This window comes from Mytilus edulis, unplaced genomic scaffold (assembly GCF_963676685.1).
Source record: "Mytilus edulis unplaced genomic scaffold, xbMytEdul2.2 SCAFFOLD_1697, whole genome shotgun sequence".
Taxonomy (NCBI): domain Eukaryota; kingdom Metazoa; phylum Mollusca; class Bivalvia; order Mytilida; family Mytilidae; genus Mytilus; species Mytilus edulis.
In genome coordinates this window covers 1-21154 of record NW_027268213.1, presented here as the reverse complement: position 1 = coordinate 21154, position 21154 = coordinate 1, and the positions used below count along the sequence as shown (strand labels likewise).

At 34.3% G+C, this 21154-nt stretch overlaps 4 protein-coding genes and 1 long non-coding RNA gene across 5 annotated transcripts; 1 reads left to right on the top strand and 4 right to left on the bottom strand.

Moving 5' to 3' along the window:
• Nucleotides 1-3116: 3116 nt before the first annotated feature.
• On the bottom strand, nt 3117-3692 carry LOC139507032 (histone H1-delta-like). Its single transcript, XM_071295618.1, has one exon. The coding sequence runs from the start codon at nt 3690-3692 to the stop codon at nt 3117-3119; it is 576 nt and encodes a 191-aa protein (XP_071151719.1).
• Nucleotides 3693-6636: 2944 nt separating this feature from the next.
• Nucleotides 6637-7386, bottom strand: LOC139507031 (histone H1-delta-like). Its single transcript, XM_071295617.1, is given in 1 exon segment — nt 6637-7386. A coding segment is annotated over 1 exon segment (576 nt). The 3' UTR covers nt 6637-6810.
• A 2992-nt stretch (nt 7387-10378) lies between these two features.
• On the bottom strand, nt 10379-11982 carry LOC139507029 (histone H1-delta-like). The gene has a single exon (XM_071295614.1). It carries the CDS (start codon nt 11077-11079, stop codon nt 10504-10506), a length of 576 nt encoding a protein of 191 aa, XP_071151715.1. The 5' UTR covers nt 11080-11982; the 3' UTR covers nt 10379-10503.
• Nucleotides 11983-14070: 2088 nt separating this feature from the next.
• Nucleotides 14071-14771, bottom strand: LOC139507030 (histone H1-delta-like). The gene has a single exon (XM_071295616.1). The coding sequence runs from the start codon at nt 14769-14771 to the stop codon at nt 14196-14198; it is 576 nt and encodes a 191-aa protein (XP_071151717.1). The 3' UTR covers nt 14071-14195.
• Nucleotides 14772-14937: 166 nt separating this feature from the next.
• Nucleotides 14938-18345, top strand: LOC139507028 (uncharacterized). The gene is made up of 2 exons (XR_011660532.1): nt 14938-16373; nt 16811-18345. It is a non-coding gene; the product is annotated as an uncharacterized lncRNA (long non-coding RNA).
• The last annotated feature ends 2809 nt before the right edge of the window (nt 18346-21154 follow it).

Below are 21154 nucleotides of genomic sequence, written 5' to 3'. Positions count from 1 at the left end.
TTTGAATGATTCAAAATATTATCCTTTACGAAGTTTATACTACGAATAACGATTTGAAAATAACGCCATTCCAGGCCTCGTTTATTTATAACAGACGAACGCGGACCTCGACGAAGACACCCTTAAAAATAACTTGTAAAATCCATTACGCGATCTCGGTAAAATGATTATGTGCTTCTTCGAAGACTTTTATGATAATTTATAGTATAATTCTATCAAAAACATTCACATATAGCATACCAAATTGCTCAACAGTCATTAATCTTGCATGTTAGATAAACTGTGTATTTTTCGATGTACACAGTAAAAAGATATTAATAGTTAAAGTAGAACCGACTGAATTGTCTTCGCAGGTATGTTGACAGAAAATTTACGAGTTTTTCTCATTACACAAATATTCTATCGTCGTAAAATTGTACAGAGGAAGAAAAATCATTTCTCTTTAGGTTTCTTTCCGTTTTTATTCACTGGAAGCATGTTCCTCCTCGTAATAAGTTTGTTCCAGCTAGAGGGAAACACACAAAAAGTTCACGCGCCATTGTTTAATTGCAGATTTTTACTAAAACTTCAAATAACATTTTTATTCAACCCGAGCGAAATTTCGCAAACATTCAAGAGTCGAATGAACAAACCCAATATCTAGAATACGAATTTGAAACATCTTTTTATTTAATCTAGCGTTGGGAACTTTTCAGAGAGCGACTTTGTTTTCAGTGGATCTGAGGCACTGAACAACTGTTCTGTATGATGCGTCTTCGCTTTTATTTCCATTTGCATGTACAATTTGCGCACTTTCAAGTCAAAAACTCGAATATGTCTTATCGAATATACCATATTTTTCAACAAAATATATTTCATTAATTTTATTATCAATAACCGATGATCTGAGCTCAAAGTGGCCTGGCCGCCTGAAAGTTTCGATACAAACAAAAAAAATCAACAAAACAAAAACAAAACACGAAGATTTTTGTAGTTTTATAATTCGACAGTGGTACATATCATTTGTATCTTAATTGACAATTACAAAAGTTATTTATTTCCCCTCAAAAAGGGGAATGTGTGTCACAGTGAAGACTCTGGCTATACATATGCATTATACCTATATAAGCTATGCAAGTGAAACCAGAACCGGTAAAGGGTGAAGCAGCATCCCGTGACACGGACGATTAAAAAGAGACAGAAGGACAAAAACACATCAGTGTGAACCATTGGACTTTGGGCAAAACATTTTTCCACTGCATTTAACTAAACCTCCAGCCCCCCCCCCTTTTTCAAAAAAAAAAAAAAAAAAAAAATCCGGACAAAAAAGGGGGGATATATTATCAATGAATTGTATTTGGACTAAAAATATTTGTAAACTATTGCAACAGTAAAAACAGATTTAATGTAAAAAGAATCAAAAACCAAGATTGAAACGAAGAAAAAATAAATTAAAATAAAATAATGGTTCTCTTTTAAAGACATATATTAGCATAGCGTTTAATGGATGTTAGTACAAGTTCTAATATATTGTGTGTGTGCTTTTCTTCTTCATTAAGGCCAAATAAAAAAAAAAAATATGTGTGTTTCCTACTCCCTATCTACCTTATATTTAAAGCTTAGTCATAGCATACCTTAAAGTTTTAATGTTTTTTTTTATCATTTACCAATAAGCACAGAATTTTTCAGTCTCCCATGTACGTATATACTAGCAGGCTATGTTTGTGTGTGTCGTTAAGTTGCTGTCATTTCAATATGAAAATAAGGAGATGTGGTATGATTGCCAATGAGACAACTATCCACCATAGTTCAAAGGAAGTGGATGTAAGCAATTATAGACAACTGTATATATGATCTTCAAAAATGAGAGAAAAAACCTATACCGTGAACCTACAATTCACGCGATACCTTTTATCAGAGAAATAACTTTTTCTTACTTTTTGTACCACTGTCCGTCCATCCATCCTTGTTTCTGTTCATCACAGTAGTCACGTGTGACGTCACTGTATTGTTTCGGGTTTATTCACCTCGCGTGCTGTGGAAAGATTAAAATGACATAGCAAAGATACAGTCAAGTCGTCGCGCACTAAATAACAGAGAGAAAAAAGAAGAGAAAAAACACAGGACAACCATTTGAAAGAAACATAGAAACAAGTAGGTGCATTTATTTTATACACGAGTAAAACAAAGATGAAATTCGAAAGGTAGAGAATAGTGAAATTTGCATAATAAATCGCAGGTAATAAAATGACAAAATAATTGCAGAACTGTTAAAGGTTGAACAAAAACCTCCATACTTTAGAGTTTCCTTTTAACTTTTAATACACAATATTATTGTAGTAATTTTGACAAGTAATAAATAAAAAAATAAATAAATAACAGACAAACGTCACTGCATTCATTTGCTACTAATCTGATTTTTACGATACGTTATACATCTTTTGTATTATGTACATTTTAACAGTTTATTTATATAGTTCTGAAAAAAAGTACTGAGTTTAATTTTAGAGTTACCTCCCCATTGACTAGTTGATATGAAATAGAGAGCCAACCTTTGACTTTGCTTACGTGTAGAAAAAGTCCAACAAAAAATGTCAGTCAAGTTGAATACGAAGAAGAAGAGAGAAATGGAAAAACTCACATAATGACAAAAATGATTTTTCGGTTGAAGGTTAGCTGTGTGATTTTGACCCCCTTCCCCCTAAAAAAAAGAGCACAATAAAACCCTAGCATGACTTCCTATTTTCGTAGATTGTCACTCTAACGAAAACTGAATAGAAAAAGTTATATTCAGTTCAAATAAGTGCGTGAAAATACACTGATATAACTTTAATGGTGCCTAACTACACAAAATATATCAAAAAAAAAAAAAAAAACCCAGCTGCATACTTAGGTGTTAGAAATAGTATAGTCATAAGGAGTGAAATAAAACAAACAATGGAAATAATGTGACCCCAAAAAATATTTCAGAGACCAGTGCAAAGTTCAGAGAAAAGTAAAGAAAAGGGTAGGGCTCAGCTAGATTTAGTTTGATAACTAATGTACAACAATTGTAGATTCTTTTTGAATAAATTGGGTAGCCCTTAAAAGGGCTTTTGGTGGCTGAATAGCCTCTGCAGACTGAAGTCTGGAACAGTTTACTTCTTCTTTGGTGTCTTCTTGGCTTTTGGTTTGGCTGCCTTCTTTTTTGCTGGTGACTTGGCTGCTGGCTTCTTTGGCTTGGCTGCTTTCTTTGCTGCTGGTTTTTTTGCCTTTGGTTTGGCAGCCTTTTTTTCTCCAGCTGGTTTCTTTGCTGCTGGCTTCTTCTTCTTGGGTGTGCTCTTTGCCTTCTTCGGCTTGGCGGCCTTAGGTTTGGCTGCTTTCTTTGCCTTTGCTGGCTTCTTTTTAACTACTTTAGCCTCTCCAATTCTGAAAGATCCGGATGCTCCAGTTCCCTTGGACTGCTTCAAACTGTTGTTCTTAACTCCGGCTCTGAGTGCAAGTTTTAAATGAGCATTTACTGACTTGGCATCTTTTCCGACGTTGAAGTTGGCCATGATGTACTTCAGAATTGCTTGCCTTGAAGAACCTCCACGTTCTTTCAAAGCGGCGATGGCTTTTCCAATCATCTCGCTGTATTTAGGATGTGCGGAAGGCTTCTTTGGCTTGGCTGCTGCCTTTTTCTTTGGTGATTTAGCTGGTGCTACTGCTGGTGCTGCTGTTGCGTCTGCCATTTTGAATGATTCAAAATATTATCCTTTACGAAGTTTATACTACGAATAACGATTTGAAAATAACGCCATTCCAGGCCTCGTTTATTTATAACAGACGAACGCGGACCTCGACGAAGACACCCTTAAAAATAACTTGTAAAATCCATTACGCGATCTCGGTAAAATGATTATGTGCTTCTTCGAAGACTTTTATGATAATTTATAGTATAATTCTATCAAAAACATTCACATATAGCATACCAAATTGCTCAACAGTCATTAATCTTGCATGTTAGATAAACTGTGTATTTTTCGATGTACACAGTAAAAAGATATTAATAGTTAAAGTAGAACCGACTGAATTGTCTTCGCAGGTATGTTGACAGAAAATTTACGAGTTTTTCTCATTACACAAATATTCTATCGTCGTAAAATTGTACAGAGGAAGAAAAATCATTTCTCTTTAGGTTTCTTTCCGTTTTTATTCACTGGAAGCATGTTCCTCCTCGTAATAAGTTTGTTTCCAGCTAGAGGGAAACACACAAAAAGTTCACGCGCCATTGTTTAATTGCAGATTTTTACTAAAACTTCAAATAACATTTTTATTCAACCCGAGCGAAATTTCGCAAACATTCAAGAGTCGAATGAACAAACCCAATATCTAGAATACGAATTTGAAACATCTTTTTATTTAATCTAGCGTTGGGAACTTTTCAGAGAGCGACTTTGTTTTCAGTGGATCTGAGGCACTGAACAACTGTTCTGTATGATGCGTCTTCGCTTTTATTTCCATTTGCATGTACAATTTGCGCACTTTCAAGTCAAAAACTCGAATATGTCTTATCGAATATACCATATTTTTCAACAAAATATATTTCATTAATTTTATTATCAATAACCGATGATCTGAGCTCAAAGTGGCCTGGCCGCCTGAAAGTTTCGATACAAACAAAAAAAATCAACAAAACAAAAACAAAACACGAAGATTTTTGTAGTTTTATAATTCGACAGTGGTACATATCATTTGTATCTTAATTGACAATTACAAAAGTTATTTATTTCCCCTCAAAAAGGGGAATGTGTGTCACAGTGAAGACTCTGGCTATACATATGCATTATACCTATATAAGCTATGCAAGTGAAACCAGAACCGGTAAAGGGTGAAGCAGCATCCCGTGACACGGACGATTAAAAAGAGACAGAAGGACAAAAACACATCAGTGTGAACCATTGGACTTTGGGCAAAACATTTTTCCACTGCATTTAACTAAACCTCCAGCCCCCCCCCCCCTTTTTCAAAAAAAAAAAAAAAAAAAAATCCGGACAAAAAAGGGGGGATATATTATCAATGAATTGTATTTGGACTAAAAATATTTGTAAACTATTGCAACAGTAAAAACAGATTTAATGTAAAAAGAATCAAAAACCAAGATTGAAACGAAGAAAAAATAAATTAAAATAAAATAATGGTTCTCTTTTAAAGACATATATTAGCATAGCGTTTAATGGATGTTAGTACAAGTTCTAATATATTGTGTGTGTGCTTTTCTTCTTCATTAAGGCCAAATAAAAAAAAAAAATATGTGTGTTTCCTACTCCCTATCTACCTTATATTTAAAGCTTAGTCATAGCATACCTTAAAGTTTTAATGTTTTTTTTTATCATTTACCAATAAGCACAGAATTTTTCAGTCTCCCATGTACGTATATACTAGCAGGCTATGTTTGTGTGTGTCGTTAAGTTGCTGTCATTTCAATATGAAAATAAGGAGATGTGGTATGATTGCCAATGAGACAACTATCCACCATAGTTCAAAGGAAGTGGATGTAAGCAATTATAGACAACTGTATATATGATCTTCAAAAATGAGAGAAAAAACCTATACCGTGAACCTACAATTCACGCGATACCTTTTATCAGAGAAATAACTTTTTCTTACTTTTTGTACCACTGTCCGTCCATCCATCCTTGTTTCTGTTCATCACAGTAGTCACGTGTGACGTCACTGTATTGTTTCGGGTTTATTCACCTCGCGTGCTGTGGAAAGATTAAAATGACATAGCAAAGATACAGTCAAGTCGTCGCGCACTAAATAACAGAGAGAAAAAAGAAGAGAAAAAACACAGGACAACCATTTGAAAGAAACATAGAAACAAGTAGGTGCATTTATTTTATACACGAGTAAAACAAAGATGAAATTCGAAAGGTAGAGAATAGTGAAATTTGCATAATAAATCGCAGGTAATAAAATGACAAAATAATTGCAGAACTGTTAAAGGTTGAACAAAAACCTCCATACTTTAGAGTTTCCTTTTAACTTTTAATACACAATATTATTGTAGTAATTTTGACAAGTAATAAATAAAAAAATAAATAAATAACAGACAAACGTCACTGCATTCATTTGCTACTAATCTGATTTTTACGATACGTTATACATCTTTTGTATTATGTACATTTTAACAGTTTATTTATATAGTTCTGAAAAAAAGTACTGAGTTTAATTTTAGAGTTACCTCCCCATTGACTAGTTGATATGAAATAGAGAGCCAACCTTTGACTTTGCTTACGTGTAGAAAAAGTCCAACAAAAAATGTCAGTCAAGTTGAATACGAAGAAGAAGAGAGAAATGGAAAAACTCACATAATGACAAAAATGATTTTTCGGTTGAAGGTTAGCTGTGTGATTTTGACCCCCTTCCCCCTAAAAAAAAGAGCACAATAAAACCCTAGCATGACTTCCTATTTTCGTAGATTGTCACTCTAACGAAAACTGAATAGAAAAAGTTATATTCAGTTCAAATAAGTGCGTGAAAATACACTGATATAACTTTAATGGTGCCTAACTACACAAAATATATCAAAAAAAAAAAAAAAAACCCAGCTGCATACTTAGGTGTTAGAAATAGTATAGTCATAAGGAGTGAAATAAAACAAACAATGGAAATAATGTGACCCCAAAAAATATTTCAGAGACCAGTGCAAAGTTCAGAGAAAAGTAAAGAAAAGGGTAGGGCTCAGCTAGATTTAGTTTGATAACTAATGTACAACAATTGTAGATTCTTTTTGAATAAATTGGGTAGCCCTTAAAAGGGCTTTTGGTGGCTGAATAGCCTCTGCAGACTGAAGTCTGGAACAGTTTACTTCTTCTTTGGTGTCTTCTTGGCTTTTGGTTTGGCTGCCTTCTTTTTTGCTGGTGACTTGGCTGCTGGCTTCTTTGGCTTGGCTGCTTTCTTTGCTGCTGGTTTTTTTGCCTTTGGTTTGGCAGCCTTTTTTTCTCCAGCTGGTTTCTTTGCTGCTGGCTTCTTCTTCTTGGGTGTGCTCTTTGCCTTCTTCGGCTTGGCGGCCTTAGGTTTGGCTGCTTTCTTTGCCTTTGCTGGCTTCTTTTAAACTACTTTAGCCTCTCCAATTCTGAAAGATCCGGATGCTCCAGTTCCCTTGGACTGCTTCAAACTGTTGTTCTTAACTCCGGCTCTGAGTGCAAGTTTTAAATGAGCATTTACTGACTTGGCATCTTTTCCGACGTTGAAGTTGGCCATGATGTACTTCAGAATTGCTTGCCTTGAAGAACCTCCACGTTCTTTCAAAGCGGCGATGGCTTTTCCAATCATCTCGCTGTATTTAGGATGTGCGGAAGGCTTCTTTGGCTTGGCTGCTGCCTTTTTCTTTGGTGATTTAGCTGGTGCTACTGCTGGTGCTGCTGTTGCGTCTGCCATTTTGAATGATTCAAAATATTATCCTTTACGAAGTTTATACTACGAATAACGATTTGAAAATAACGCCATTCCAGGCCTCGTTTATTTATAACAGACGAACGCGGACCTCGACGAAGACACCCTTAAAAATAACTTGTAAAATCCATTACGCGATCTCGGTAAAATGATTATGTGCTTCTTCGAAGACTTTTATGATAATTTATAGTATAATTCTATCAAAAACATTCACATATAGCATACCAAATTGCTCAACAGTCATTAATCTTGCATGTTAGATAAACTGTGTATTTTTCGATGTACACAGTAAAAAGATATTAATAGTTAAAGTAGAACCGACTGAATTGTCTTCGCAGGTATGTTGACAGAAAATTTACGAGTTTTTCTCATTACACAAATATTCTATCGTCGTAAAATTGTACAGAGGAAGAAAAATCATTTCTCTTTAGGTTTCTTTCCGTTTTTATTCACTGGAAGCATGTTCCTCCTCGTAATAAGTTTGTTTCCAGCTAGAGGGAAACACACAAAAAGTTCACGCGCCATTGTTTAATTGCAGATTTTTACTAAAACTTCAAATAACATTTTTATTCAACCCGAGCGAAATTTCGCAAACATTCAAGAGTCGAATGAACAAACCCAATATCTAGAATACGAATTTGAAACATCTTTTTATTTAATCTAGCGTTGGGAACTTTTCAGAGAGCGACTTTGTTTTCAGTGGATCTGAGGCACTGAACAACTGTTCTGTATGATGCGTCTTCGCTTTTATTTCCATTTGCATGTACAATTTGCGCACTTTCAAGTCAAAAACTCGAATATGTCTTATCGAATATACCATATTTTTCAACAAAATATATTTCATTAATTTTATTATCAATAACCGATGATCTGAGCTCAAAGTGGCCTGGCCGCCTGAAAGTTTCGATACAAACAAAAAAAATCAACAAAACAAAAACAAAACACGAAGATTTTTGTAGTTTTATAATTCGACAGTGGTACATATCATTTGTATCTTAATTGACAATTACAAAAGTTATTTATTTCCCCTCAAAAAGGGGAATGTGTGTCACAGTGAAGACTCTGGCTATACATATGCATTATACCTATATAAGCTATGCAAGTGAAACCAGAACCGGTAAAGGGTGAAGCAGCATCCCGTGACACGGACGATTAAAAAGAGACAGAAGGACAAAAACACATCAGTGTGAACCATTGGACTTTGGGCAAAACATTTTTCCACTGCATTTAACTAAACCTCCAGCCCCCCCCCCCTTTTTCAAAAAAAAAAAAAAAAAAAAAATCCGGACAAAAAAGGGGGGATATATTATCAATGAATTGTATTTGGACTAAAAATATTTGTAAACTATTGCAACAGTAAAAACAGATTTAATGTAAAAAGAATCAAAAACCAAGATTGAAACGAAGAAAAAATAAATTAAAATAAAATAATGGTTCTCTTTTAAAGACATATATTAGCATAGCGTTTAATGGATGTTAGTACAAGTTCTAATATATTGTGTGTGTGCTTTTCTTCTTCATTAAGGCCAAATAAAAAAAAAAAATATGTGTGTTTCCTACTCCCTATCTACCTTATATTTAAAGCTTAGTCATAGCATACCTTAAAGTTTTAATGTTTTTTTTTATCATTTACCAATAAGCACAGAATTTTTCAGTCTCCCATGTACGTATATACTAGCAGGCTATGTTTGTGTGTGTCGTTAAGTTGCTGTCATTTCAATATGAAAATAAGGAGATGTGGTATGATTGCCAATGAGACAACTATCCACCATAGTTCAAAGGAAGTGGATGTAAGCAATTATAGACAACTGTATATATGATCTTCAAAAATGAGAGAAAAAACCTATACCGTGAACCTACAATTCACGCGATACCTTTTATCAGAGAAATAACTTTTTCTTACTTTTTGTACCACTGTCCGTCCATCCATCCTTGTTTCTGTTCATCACAGTAGTCACGTGTGACGTCACTGTATTGTTTCGGGTTTATTCACCTCGCGTGCTGTGGAAAGATTAAAATGACATAGCAAAGATACAGTCAAGTCGTCGCGCACTAAATAACAGAGAGAAAAAAGAAGAGAAAAAACACAGGACAACCATTTGAAAGAAACATAGAAACAAGTAGGTGCATTTATTTTATACACGAGTAAAACAAAGATGAAATTCGAAAGGTAGAGAATAGTGAAATTTGCATAATAAATCGCAGGTAATAAAATGACAAAATAATTGCAGAACTGTTAAAGGTTGAACAAAAACCTCCATACTTTAGAGTTTCCTTTTAACTTTTAATACACAATATTATTGTAGTAATTTTGACAAGTAATAAATAAAAAAATAAATAAATAACAGACAAACGTCACTGCATTCATTTGCTACTAATCTGATTTTTACGATACGTTATACATCTTTTGTATTATGTACATTTTAACAGTTTATTTATATAGTTCTGAAAAAAAGTACTGAGTTTAATTTTAGAGTTACCTCCCCATTGACTAGTTGATATGAAATAGAGAGCCAACCTTTGACTTTGCTTACGTGTAGAAAAAGTCCAACAAAAAATGTCAGTCAAGTTGAATACGAAGAAGAAGAGAGAAATGGAAAAACTCACATAATGACAAAAATGATTTTTCGGTTGAAGGTTAGCTGTGTGATTTTGACCCCCTTCCCCCTAAAAAAAAGAGCACAATAAAACCCTAGCATGACTTCCTATTTTCGTAGATTGTCACTCTAACGAAAACTGAATAGAAAAAGTTATATTCAGTTCAAATAAGTGCGTGAAAATACACTGATATAACTTTAATGGTGCCTAACTACACAAAATATATCAAAAAAAAAAAAAAAACCCAGCTGCATACTTAGGTGTTAGAAATAGTATAGTCATAAGGAGTGAAATAAAACAAACAATGGAAATAATGTGACCCCAAAAAATATTTCAGAGACCAGTGCAAAGTTCAGAGAAAAGTAAAGAAAAGGGTAGGGCTCAGCTAGATTTAGTTTGATAACTAATGTACAACAATTGTAGATTCTTTTTGAATAAATTGGGTAGCCCTTAAAAGGGCTTTTGGTGGCTGAATAGCCTCTGCAGACTGAAGTCTGGAACAGTTTACTTCTTCTTTGGTGTCTTCTTGGCTTTTGGTTTGGCTGCCTTCTTTTTTGCTGGTGACTTGGCTGCTGGCTTCTTTGGCTTGGCTGCTTTCTTTGCTGCTGGTTTTTTTGCCTTTGGTTTGGCAGCCTTTTTTTCTCCAGCTGGTTTCTTTGCTGCTGGCTTCTTCTTCTTGGGTGTGCTCTTTGCCTTCTTCGGCTTGGCGGCCTTAGGTTTGGCTGCTTTCTTTGCCTTTGCTGGCTTCTTTTTAACTACTTTAGCCTCTCCAATTCTGAAAGATCCGGATGCTCCAGTTCCCTTGGACTGCTTCAAACTGTTGTTCTTAACTCCGGCTCTGAGTGCAAGTTTTAAATGAGCATTTACTGACTTGGCATCTTTTCCGACGTTGAAGTTGGCCATGATGTACTTCAGAATTGCTTGCCTTGAAGAACCTCCACGTTCTTTCAAAGCGGCGATGGCTTTTCCAATCATCTCGCTGTATTTAGGATGTGCGGAAGGCTTCTTTGGCTTGGCTGCTGCCTTTTTCTTTGGTGATTTAGCTGGTGCTACTGCTGGTGCTGCTGTTGCGTCTGCCATTTTGAATGATTCAAAATATTATCCTTTACGAAGTTTATACTACGAATAACGATTTGAAAATAACGCCATTCCAGGCCTCGTTTATTTATAACAGACGAACGCGGACCTCGACGAAGACACCCTTAAAAATAACTTGTAAAATCCATTACGCGATCTCGGTAAAATGATTATGTGCTTCTTCGAAGACTTTTATGATAATTTATAGTATAATTCTATCAAAAACATTCACATATAGCATACCAAATTGCTCAACAGTCATTAATCTTGCATGTTAGATAAACTGTGTATTTTTCGATGTACACAGTAAAAAGATATTAATAGTTAAAGTAGAACCGACTGAATTGTCTTCGCAGGTATGTTGACAGAAAATTTACGAGTTTTTCTCATTACACAAATATTCTATCGTCGTAAAATTGTACAGAGGAAGAAAAATCATTTCTCTTTAGGTTTCTTTCCGTTTTTATTCACTGGAAGCATGTTCCTCCTCGTAATAAGTTTGTTTCCAGCTAGAGGGAAACACACAAAAAGTTCACGCGCCATTGTTTAATTGCAGATTTTTACTAAAACTTCAAATAACATTTTTATTCAACCCGAGCGAAATTTCGCAAACATTCAAGAGTCGAATGAACAAACCCAATATCTAGAATACGAATTTGAAACATCTTTTTATTTAATCTAGCGTTGGGAACTTTTCAGAGAGCGACTTTGTTTTCAGTGGATCTGAGGCACTGAACAACTGTTCTGTATGATGCGTCTTCGCTTTTATTTCCATTTGCATGTACAATTTGCGCACTTTCAAGTCAAAAACTCGAATATGTCTTATCGAATATACCATATTTTTCAACAAAATATATTTCATTAATTTTATTATCAATAACCGATGATCTGAGCTCAAAGTGGCCTGGCCGCCTGAAAGTTTCGATACAAACAAAAAAAATCAACAAAACAAAAACAAAACACGAAGATTTTTGTAGTTTTATAATTCGACAGTGGTACATATCATTTGTATCTTAATTGACAATTACAAAAGTTATTTATTTCCCCTCAAAAAGGGGAATGTGTGTCACAGTGAAGACTCTGGCTATACATATGCATTATACCTATATAAGCTATGCAAGTGAAACCAGAACCGGTAAAGGGTGAAGCAGCATCCCGTGACACGGACGATTAAAAAGAGACAGAAGGACAAAAACACATCAGTGTGAACCATTGGACTTTGGGCAAAACATTTTTCCACTGCATTTAACTAAACCTCCAGCCCCCCCCCCTTTTTCAAAAAAAAAAAAAAAAAAAAAATCCGGACAAAAAAGGGGGGATATATTATCAATGAATTGTATTTGGACTAAAAATATTTGTAAACTATTGCAACAGTAAAAACAGATTTAATGTAAAAAGAATCAAAAACCAAGATTGAAACGAAGAAAAAATAAATTAAAATAAAATAATGGTTCTCTTTTAAAGACATATATTAGCATAGCGTTTAATGGATGTTAGTACAAGTTCTAATATATTGTGTGTGTGCTTTTCTTCTTCATTAAGGCCAAATAAAAAAAAAAAATATGTGTGTTTCCTACTCCCTATCTACCTTATATTTAAAGCTTAGTCATAGCATACCTTAAAGTTTTAATGTTTTTTTTTATCATTTACCAATAAGCACAGAATTTTTCAGTCTCCCATGTACGTATATACTAGCAGGCTATGTTTGTGTGTGTCGTTAAGTTGCTGTCATTTCAATATGAAAATAAGGAGATGTGGTATGATTGCCAATGAGACAACTATCCACCATAGTTCAAAGGAAGTGGATGTAAGCAATTATAGACAACTGTATATATGATCTTCAAAAATGAGAGAAAAAACCTATACCGTGAACCTACAATTCACGCGATACCTTTTATCAGAGAAATAACTTTTTCTTACTTTTTGTACCACTGTCCGTCCATCCATCCTTGTTTCTGTTCATCACAGTAGTCACGTGTGACGTCACTGTATTGTTTCGGGTTTATTCACCTCGCGTGCTGTGGAAAGATTAAAATGACATAGCAAAGATACAGTCAAGTCGTCGCGCACTAAATAACAGAGAGAAAAAAGAAGAGAAAAAACACAGGACAACCATTTGAAAGAAACATAGAAACAAGTAGGTGCATTTATTTTATACACGAGTAAAACAAAGATGAAATTCGAAAGGTAGAGAATAGTGAAATTTGCATAATAAATCGCAGGTAATAAAATGACAAAATAATTGCAGAACTGTTAAAGGTTGAACAAAAACCTCCATACTTTAGAGTTTCCTTTTAACTTTTAATACACAATATTATTGTAGTAATTTTGACAAGTAATAAATAAAAAAATAAATAAATAACAGACAAACGTCACTGCATTCATTTGCTACTAATCTGATTTTTACGATACGTTATACATCTTTTGTATTATGTACATTTTAACAGTTTATTTATATAGTTCTGAAAAAAAGTACTGAGTTTAATTTTAGAGTTACCTCCCCATTGACTAGTTGATATGAAATAGAGAGCCAACCTTTGACTTTGCTTACGTGTAGAAAAAGTCCAACAAAAAATGTCAGTCAAGTTGAATACGAAGAAGAAGAGAGAAATGGAAAAACTCACATAATGACAAAAATGATTTTTCGGTTGAAGGTTAGCTGTGTGATTTTGACCCCCTTCCCCCTAAAAAAAAGAGCACAATAAAACCCTAGCATGACTTCCTATTTTCGTAGATTGTCACTCTAACGAAAACTGAATAGAAAAAGTTATATTCAGTTCAAATAAGTGCGTGAAAATACACTGATATAACTTTAATGGTGCCTAACTACACAAAATATATCAAAAAAAAAAAAAAAACCCAGCTGCATACTTAGGTGTTAGAAATAGTATAGTCATAAGGAGTGAAATAAAACAAACAATGGAAATAATGTGACCCCAAAAAATATTTCAGAGACCAGTGCAAAGTTCAGAGAAAAGTAAAGAAAAGGGTAGGGCTCAGCTAGATTTAGTTTGATAACTAATGTACAACAATTGTAGATTCTTTTTGAATAAATTGGGTAGCCCTTAAAAGGGCTTTTGGTGGCTGAATAGCCTCTGCAGACTGAAGTCTGGAACAGTTTACTTCTTCTTTGGTGTCTTCTTGGCTTTTGGTTTGGCTGCCTTCTTTTTTGCTGGTGACTTGGCTGCTGGCTTCTTTGGCTTGGCTGCTTTCTTTGCTGCTGGTTTTTTTGCCTTTGGTTTGGCAGCCTTTTTTTCTCCAGCTGGTTTCTTTGCTGCTGGCTTCTTCTTCTTGGGTGTGCTCTTTGCCTTCTTCGGCTTGGCGGCCTTAGGTTTGGCTGCTTTCTTTGCCTTTGCTGGCTTCTTTTTAACTACTTTAGCCTCTCCAATTCTGAAAGATCCGGATGCTCCAGTTCCCTTGGACTGCTTCAAACTGTTGTTCTTAACTCCGGCTCTGAGTGCAAGTTTTAAATGAGCATTTACTGACTTGGCATCTTTTCCGACGTTGAAGTTGGCCATGATGTACTTCAGAATTGCTTGCCTTGAAGAACCTCCACGTTCTTTCAAAGCGGCGATGGCTTTTCCAATCATCTCGCTGTATTTAGGATGTGCGGAAGGCTTCTTTGGCTTGGCTGCTGCCTTTTTCTTTGGTGATTTAGCTGGTGCTACTGCTGGTGCTGCTGTTGCGTCTGCCATTTTGAATGATTCAAAATATTATCCTTTACGAAGTTTATACTACGAATAACGATTTGAAAATAACGCCATTCCAGGCCTCGTTTATTTATAACAGACGAACGCGGACCTCGACGAAGACACCCTTAAAAATAACTTGTAAAATCCATTACGCGATCTCGGTAAATGTATTTTATTTCGTTTGAAATAGGGTTTTTCCCGTTTGCTATTTGTAGTTAATATTTACAGATGGGAACTAGTATAACTAGTTCGGATACTGGTTTTGTAACAGTATGTACTATTTATAAGTTTGATGTTAGGTGCAGGAGGCACGAGGAAAGTTTTGGCGGTTTTTATGGGTGGGGTTTAAAGGTACTATATAAACTTTGGGATTTAAATGTATTAGTATCGAAGGTGCTCGCAGTTACGTCGGATTGAAGTTGGTCACATAGGTATATGTGCAGTTGCTGCTATGTTTATTGTACGTACAGGCGTTGGAGGCATTAGCCGGGGGAAAAGAAACGATGCGAAAGAGGAACATGTTTTCACATGACGGAGTTGAGTATAATGTTGACTTTATTTACATTCTGAAATCATGCCTGGAACGAATTATTAAGTTAGAAGCGAAAATCAATATATTTGTGTTCTTGTTTTTTTAAAAAACCGTTTTACAGGTTTATGATTTTATTTTAAAATACTATAGAATTTGGTTATATATTTCCATTCAATACTGAACCATGTGAACCATGTTGAGTTCATTAATATGAAAAACAAATCAGCTTTTAAGCATGCAACTTTTATTTAAAAGTTGATAGATGAAATGCTCACTAAATATTGCAGTGTCCACCTTTTGTATAAATCTGATTACTGTTTCAGTACAAAGTTCAGGTAAAGAATTTGTAAGACTTGTACTAGATTTGAGACATGGAAACAACATATGTTTAAATCTTCTCGCAGTGAGATGATTTTGTCACGGAGAGTGATACGAGTTACAGATGAGTTTGAAATGGTATGTATGAAATTTATTTTATTAGATCGCTGGGAGCGATGTGATTGGTTGCACAGTGTAGTGCACCATGGAATATTGTCGCTGGGAGCGATGTGATTGGTTGCACAGTGTAGTGCACCATGGAATGTTGTCGCTGGGAGCGATGTGATTGGTTGCACAGTGTAGTGCACCATGGAATGTTGTCGCTGGGAGCGATGTGATTGGTTGTACAATGCACCATGGGATGTTGTATAGTTTAATTAATATACAGAAAACAAAAGATTAAATATGAAGGCATTAACTTTTTGTACATTATTAAATATATGTATACAATTGATTTTAAGATGAGACTTGTAATAATCATCATGTGAACCATGTTGAGTTCATTAATATGAAAAACAAATCAGCTTTTAAGCATGCAACTTTTATTTAAAAGTTGATAGATGAAATGCTCACTAAATATTACAGTGTCCACCTTTTGTATAAAATCTGATTACTGTTTCAGTACAAAGTTCAGGTAAAGAATTTGTAAGACTTGTACTAGATTTGAGACATGGAAACAACATATGTTTAAATCTTCTCGCAGTGAGATGATTTTGTCACGAAGAGTGATACGAGTTACAGATGAGTTTGAAATGGTATGTATGAAATTTATTTTATTAGATCGCTGGGAGCGATGTGATTGGTTGCACAGTGTAGTGCACCATGGAATATTGTCGCTGGGAGCGATGTGATTGGTTGCACAGTGTAGTGCACCATGGAATGTTGTCGCTGGGAGCGATGTGATTGGTTGCACAGTGTAGTGCACCATGGAATGTTGCGACGTGATTGGTTGCACAGTGTAGTGCACCATGGAATGTTGTCGCTGGGAGCGATGTGATTGGTTGCACAATGCACCATGGGATGTTGTATAGTTAAATTAATATACAGAAAACAAAAGATTAAATATGAAGGCATTAACTTTTGTACATAATTAAATATATGTATACAATTGATTTGAAGATGAGATTTGTAATAATCATCAATTTTATATGTTTTTTCATTAAATACCACAATTTTGATTTTATTTTATCAGCAGGTCGCATTTACTATAAAACGATCAGAGTTTTAGTACTATATTGGAGACCTTATGTATGTGCTAATTATTTCCCGGATGCCACAAATATGCAGGTGTAGGTATAAAAAGTAGCCCGTTTTTATGTGAGATAAATCGGACAGTACCAAGAGTTCAACTTGGAGAGATTTTAAAACGGTAAGCAGTAATATTTTACAGTCCGTACACATGGTACATAACATATTGAGTGGAAAACTTTTTTAATTTAAAATCGATAATAAAAATGTAACAAAGATAATAAGAAACCTTGTACAAAGTCAGAGCTTCAGACATAGCTGTAGACTTTGTTTTTTGTTGTTGTTGATATAATAGATATATATATATATATATATGTTTAGATTTTTATGAATGTAACAATAGGATCACACAGTGTGATATGAAGTTGATGTATGTAGATCTGAGATGCATATATGTTTAGATTTTCATGAGCTATGTTGCGCAGTGTGACATAAAGGATCACAGTGTGATTAGAAGTTGATGTATGTAGATCTGAGATGCATATATGTTTAGACTTTCATGAGCTATGTTGCAGTGTGTAACATAAAGAATCACATACTATGATTAGAAGTTGATGTATATAGATAGGAAATATGTATATATCTATAGAGTTTAATGTTTATCTGATTAAGATACAAGTACATGTATGTATGAAGTTTTGATTGTGTTCTTCTATTTACAGAATCAAAGAAAACAGTTTGAGAAATTATCCATCGATTCAAGATTTGCAAAACATTTGTCTGTATAACCATCTATTGCGGAAGCTTCCGGTTCAATATGTCGTATTTGACGTTCCGATTATTGACTTGAAACTGATATTGGTCCAGTTTAGTGGTTGAAGATTTATCTTCAATTAGCAATATCTCAAAGACTTTTTATATCAGCATCTTATTCTGAACTGTTTCATTTCCTTTGTTTCGATGTTACTGCGAGCAACTAATCCTATATCTGTGTTTGTCTTGTTTATAGCCTATTGAATTAGAAATTAAATGCTTTAAATTCGGACGAGCAGGGCGAGGGAGAATTTAAATGTATTTTATTTCGTTTGAAATAGGGTTTTTCCCGTTTGCTATTTGTAGTTAATATTTACAGATGGGAACTAGTATAACTAGTTCGGATACTGGTTTTGTAACAGTATGTACTATTTATAAGTTTGATGTTAGGTGCAGGAGGCACGAGGAAAGTTTTGGCGGTTTTTATGGGTGGGGTTTAAAGGTACTATATAAACTTTGGGATTTAAATGTATTAGTATCGAAGGTGCTCGCAGTTACGTCGGATTGAAGTTGGTCACATAGGTATATGTGCAGTTGCTGCTATGTTTATTGTACGTACAGGCGTTGGAGGCATTAGCCGGGGGAAAAGAAACGATGCGAAAGAGGAACAATGTTATATGTCATGTGTTTATATAATGTTTCGATTGAAGAAATATGTACAATTCAGTAAAATAAAATATTGTATCGCAAGAGAAAATAAGATGTTACTGCGAGCAACTAATCCTATATCTGTGTTTGTCTTGTTTATAGCCTATTGAATTAGAAATTAAATGCTTTAAATTCGGACGAGCAGGGCGAGGGAGAATTTAAAATGATTATGTGCTTCTTCGAAGACTTTTATGATAATTTATAGTATAATTCTATCAAAAACATTCACATATAGCATACCAAATTGCTCAACAGTCATTAATCTTGCATGTTAGATAAACTGTGTATTTTTCGATGTACACAGTAAAAAGATATTAATAGTTAAAGTAGAACCGACTGAATTGTCTTCGCAGGTATGTTGACAGAAAATTTACGAGTTTTTCTCATTACACAAATATTCTATCGTCGTAAAATTGTACAGAGGAAGAAAAATCATTTCTCTTTAGGTTTCTTTCCGTTTTTATTCACTGGAAGCATGTTCCTCCTCGTAATAAGTTTGTTTCCAGCTAGAGGGAAACACACAAAAAGTTCACGCGCCATTGTTTAATTGCAGATTTTTACTAAAACTTCAAATAACATTTTTATTCAACCCGAGCGAAATTTCGCAAACATTCAAGAGTCGAATGAACAAACCCAATATCTAGAATACGAATTTGAAACATCTTTTTATTTAATCTAGCGTTGGGAACTTTTCAGAGAGCGACTTTGTTTTCAGTGGATCTGAGGCACTGAACAACTGTTCTGTATGATGCGTCTTCGCTTTTATTTCCATTTGCATGTACAATTTGCGCACTTTCAAGTCAAAAACTCGAATATGTCTTATCGAATATACCATATTTTTCAACAAAATATATTTCATTAATTTTATTATCAATAACCGATGATCTGAGCTCAAAGTGGCCTGGCCGCCTGAAAGTTTCGATACAAACAAAAAAAATCAACAAAACAAAAACAAAACACGAAGATTTTTGTAGTTTTATAATTCGACAGTGGTACATATCATTTGTATCTTAATTGACAATTACAAAAGTTATTTATTTCCCCTCAAAAAGGGGAATGTGTGTCACAGTGAAGACTCTGGCTATACATATGCATTATACCTATATAAGCTATGCAAGTGAAACCAGAACCGGTAAAGGGTGAAGCAGCATCCCGTGACACGGACGATTAAAAAGAGACAGAAGGACAAAAACACATCAGTGTGAACCATTGGACTTTGGGCAAAACATTTTTCCACTGCATTTAACTAAACCTCCAGCCCCCCCCCCTTTTTCAAAAAAAAAAAAAAAAAAAAAATCCGGACAAAAAAGGGGGGATATATTATCAATGAATTGTATTTGGACTAAAAATATTTGTAAACTATTGCAACAGTAAAAACAGATTTAATGTAAAAAGAATCAAAAACCAAGATTGAAACGAAGAAAAAATAAATTAAAATAAAATAATGGTTCTCTTTTAAAGACATATATTAGCATAGCGTTTAATGGATGTTAGTACAAGTTCTAATATATTGTGTGTGTGCTTTTCTTCTTCATTAAGGCCAAATAAAAAAAAAAAATATGTGTGTTTCCTACTCCCTATCTACCTTATATTTAAAGCTTAGTCATAGCATACCTTAAAGTTTTAATGTTTTTTTTTATCATTTACCAATAAGCACAGAATTTTTCAGTCTCCCATGTACGTATATACTAGCAGGCTATGTTTGTGTGTGTCGTTAAGTTGCTGTCATTTCAATATGAAAATAAGGAGATGTGGTATGATTGCCAATGAGACAACTATCCACCATAGTTCAAAGGAAGTGGATGTAAGCAATTATAGACAACTGTATATATGATCTTCAAAAATGAGAGAAAAAACCTATACCGTGAACCTACAATTCACGCGATACCTTTTATCAGAGAAATAACTTTTTCTTACTTTTTGTACCACTGTCCGTCCATCCATCCTTGTTTCTGTTCATCACAGTAGTCACGTGTGACGTCACTGTATTGTTTCGGGTTTATTCACCTCGCGTGCTGTGGAAAGATTAAAATGACATAGCAAAGATACAGTCAAGTCGTCGCGCACTAAATAACAGAGAGAAAAAAGAAGAGAAAAAACACAGGACAACCATTTGAAAGAAACATAGAAACAAGTAGGTGCATTTATTTTATACACGAGTAAAACAAAGATGAAATTCGAAAGGTAGAGAATAGTGAAATTTGCATAATAAATCGCAGGTAATAAAATGACAAAATAATTGCAGAACTGTTAAAGGTTGAACAAAAACCTCCATACTTTAGAGTTTCCTTTTAACTTTTAATACACAATATTATTGTAGTAATTTTGACAAGTAATAAATAAAAAAATAAATAAATAACAGACAAACGTCACTGCATTCATTTGCTACTAATCTGATTTTTACGATACGTTATACATCTTTTGTATTATGTACATTTTAACAGTTTATTTATATAGTTCTGAAAAAAAGTACTGAGTTTAATTTTAGAGTTACCTCCCCATTGACTAGTTGATATGAAATAGAGAGCCAACCTTTGACTTTGCTTACGTGTAGAAAAAGTCCAACAAAAAATGTCAGTCAAGTTGAATACGAAGAAGAAGAGAGAAATGGAAAAACTCACATAATGACAAAAATGATTTTTCGGTTGAAGGTTAGCTGTGTGATTTTGACCCCCTTCCCCCTAAAAAAAAGAGCACAATAAAACCCTAGCATGACTTCCTATTTTCGTAGATTGTCACTCTAACGAAAACTGAATAGAAAAAGTTATATTCAGTTCAAATAAGTGCGTGAAAATACACTGATATAACTTTAATGGTGCCTAACTACACAAAATATATCAAAAAAAAAAAAAAAACCCAGCTGCATACTTAGGTGTTAGAAATAGTA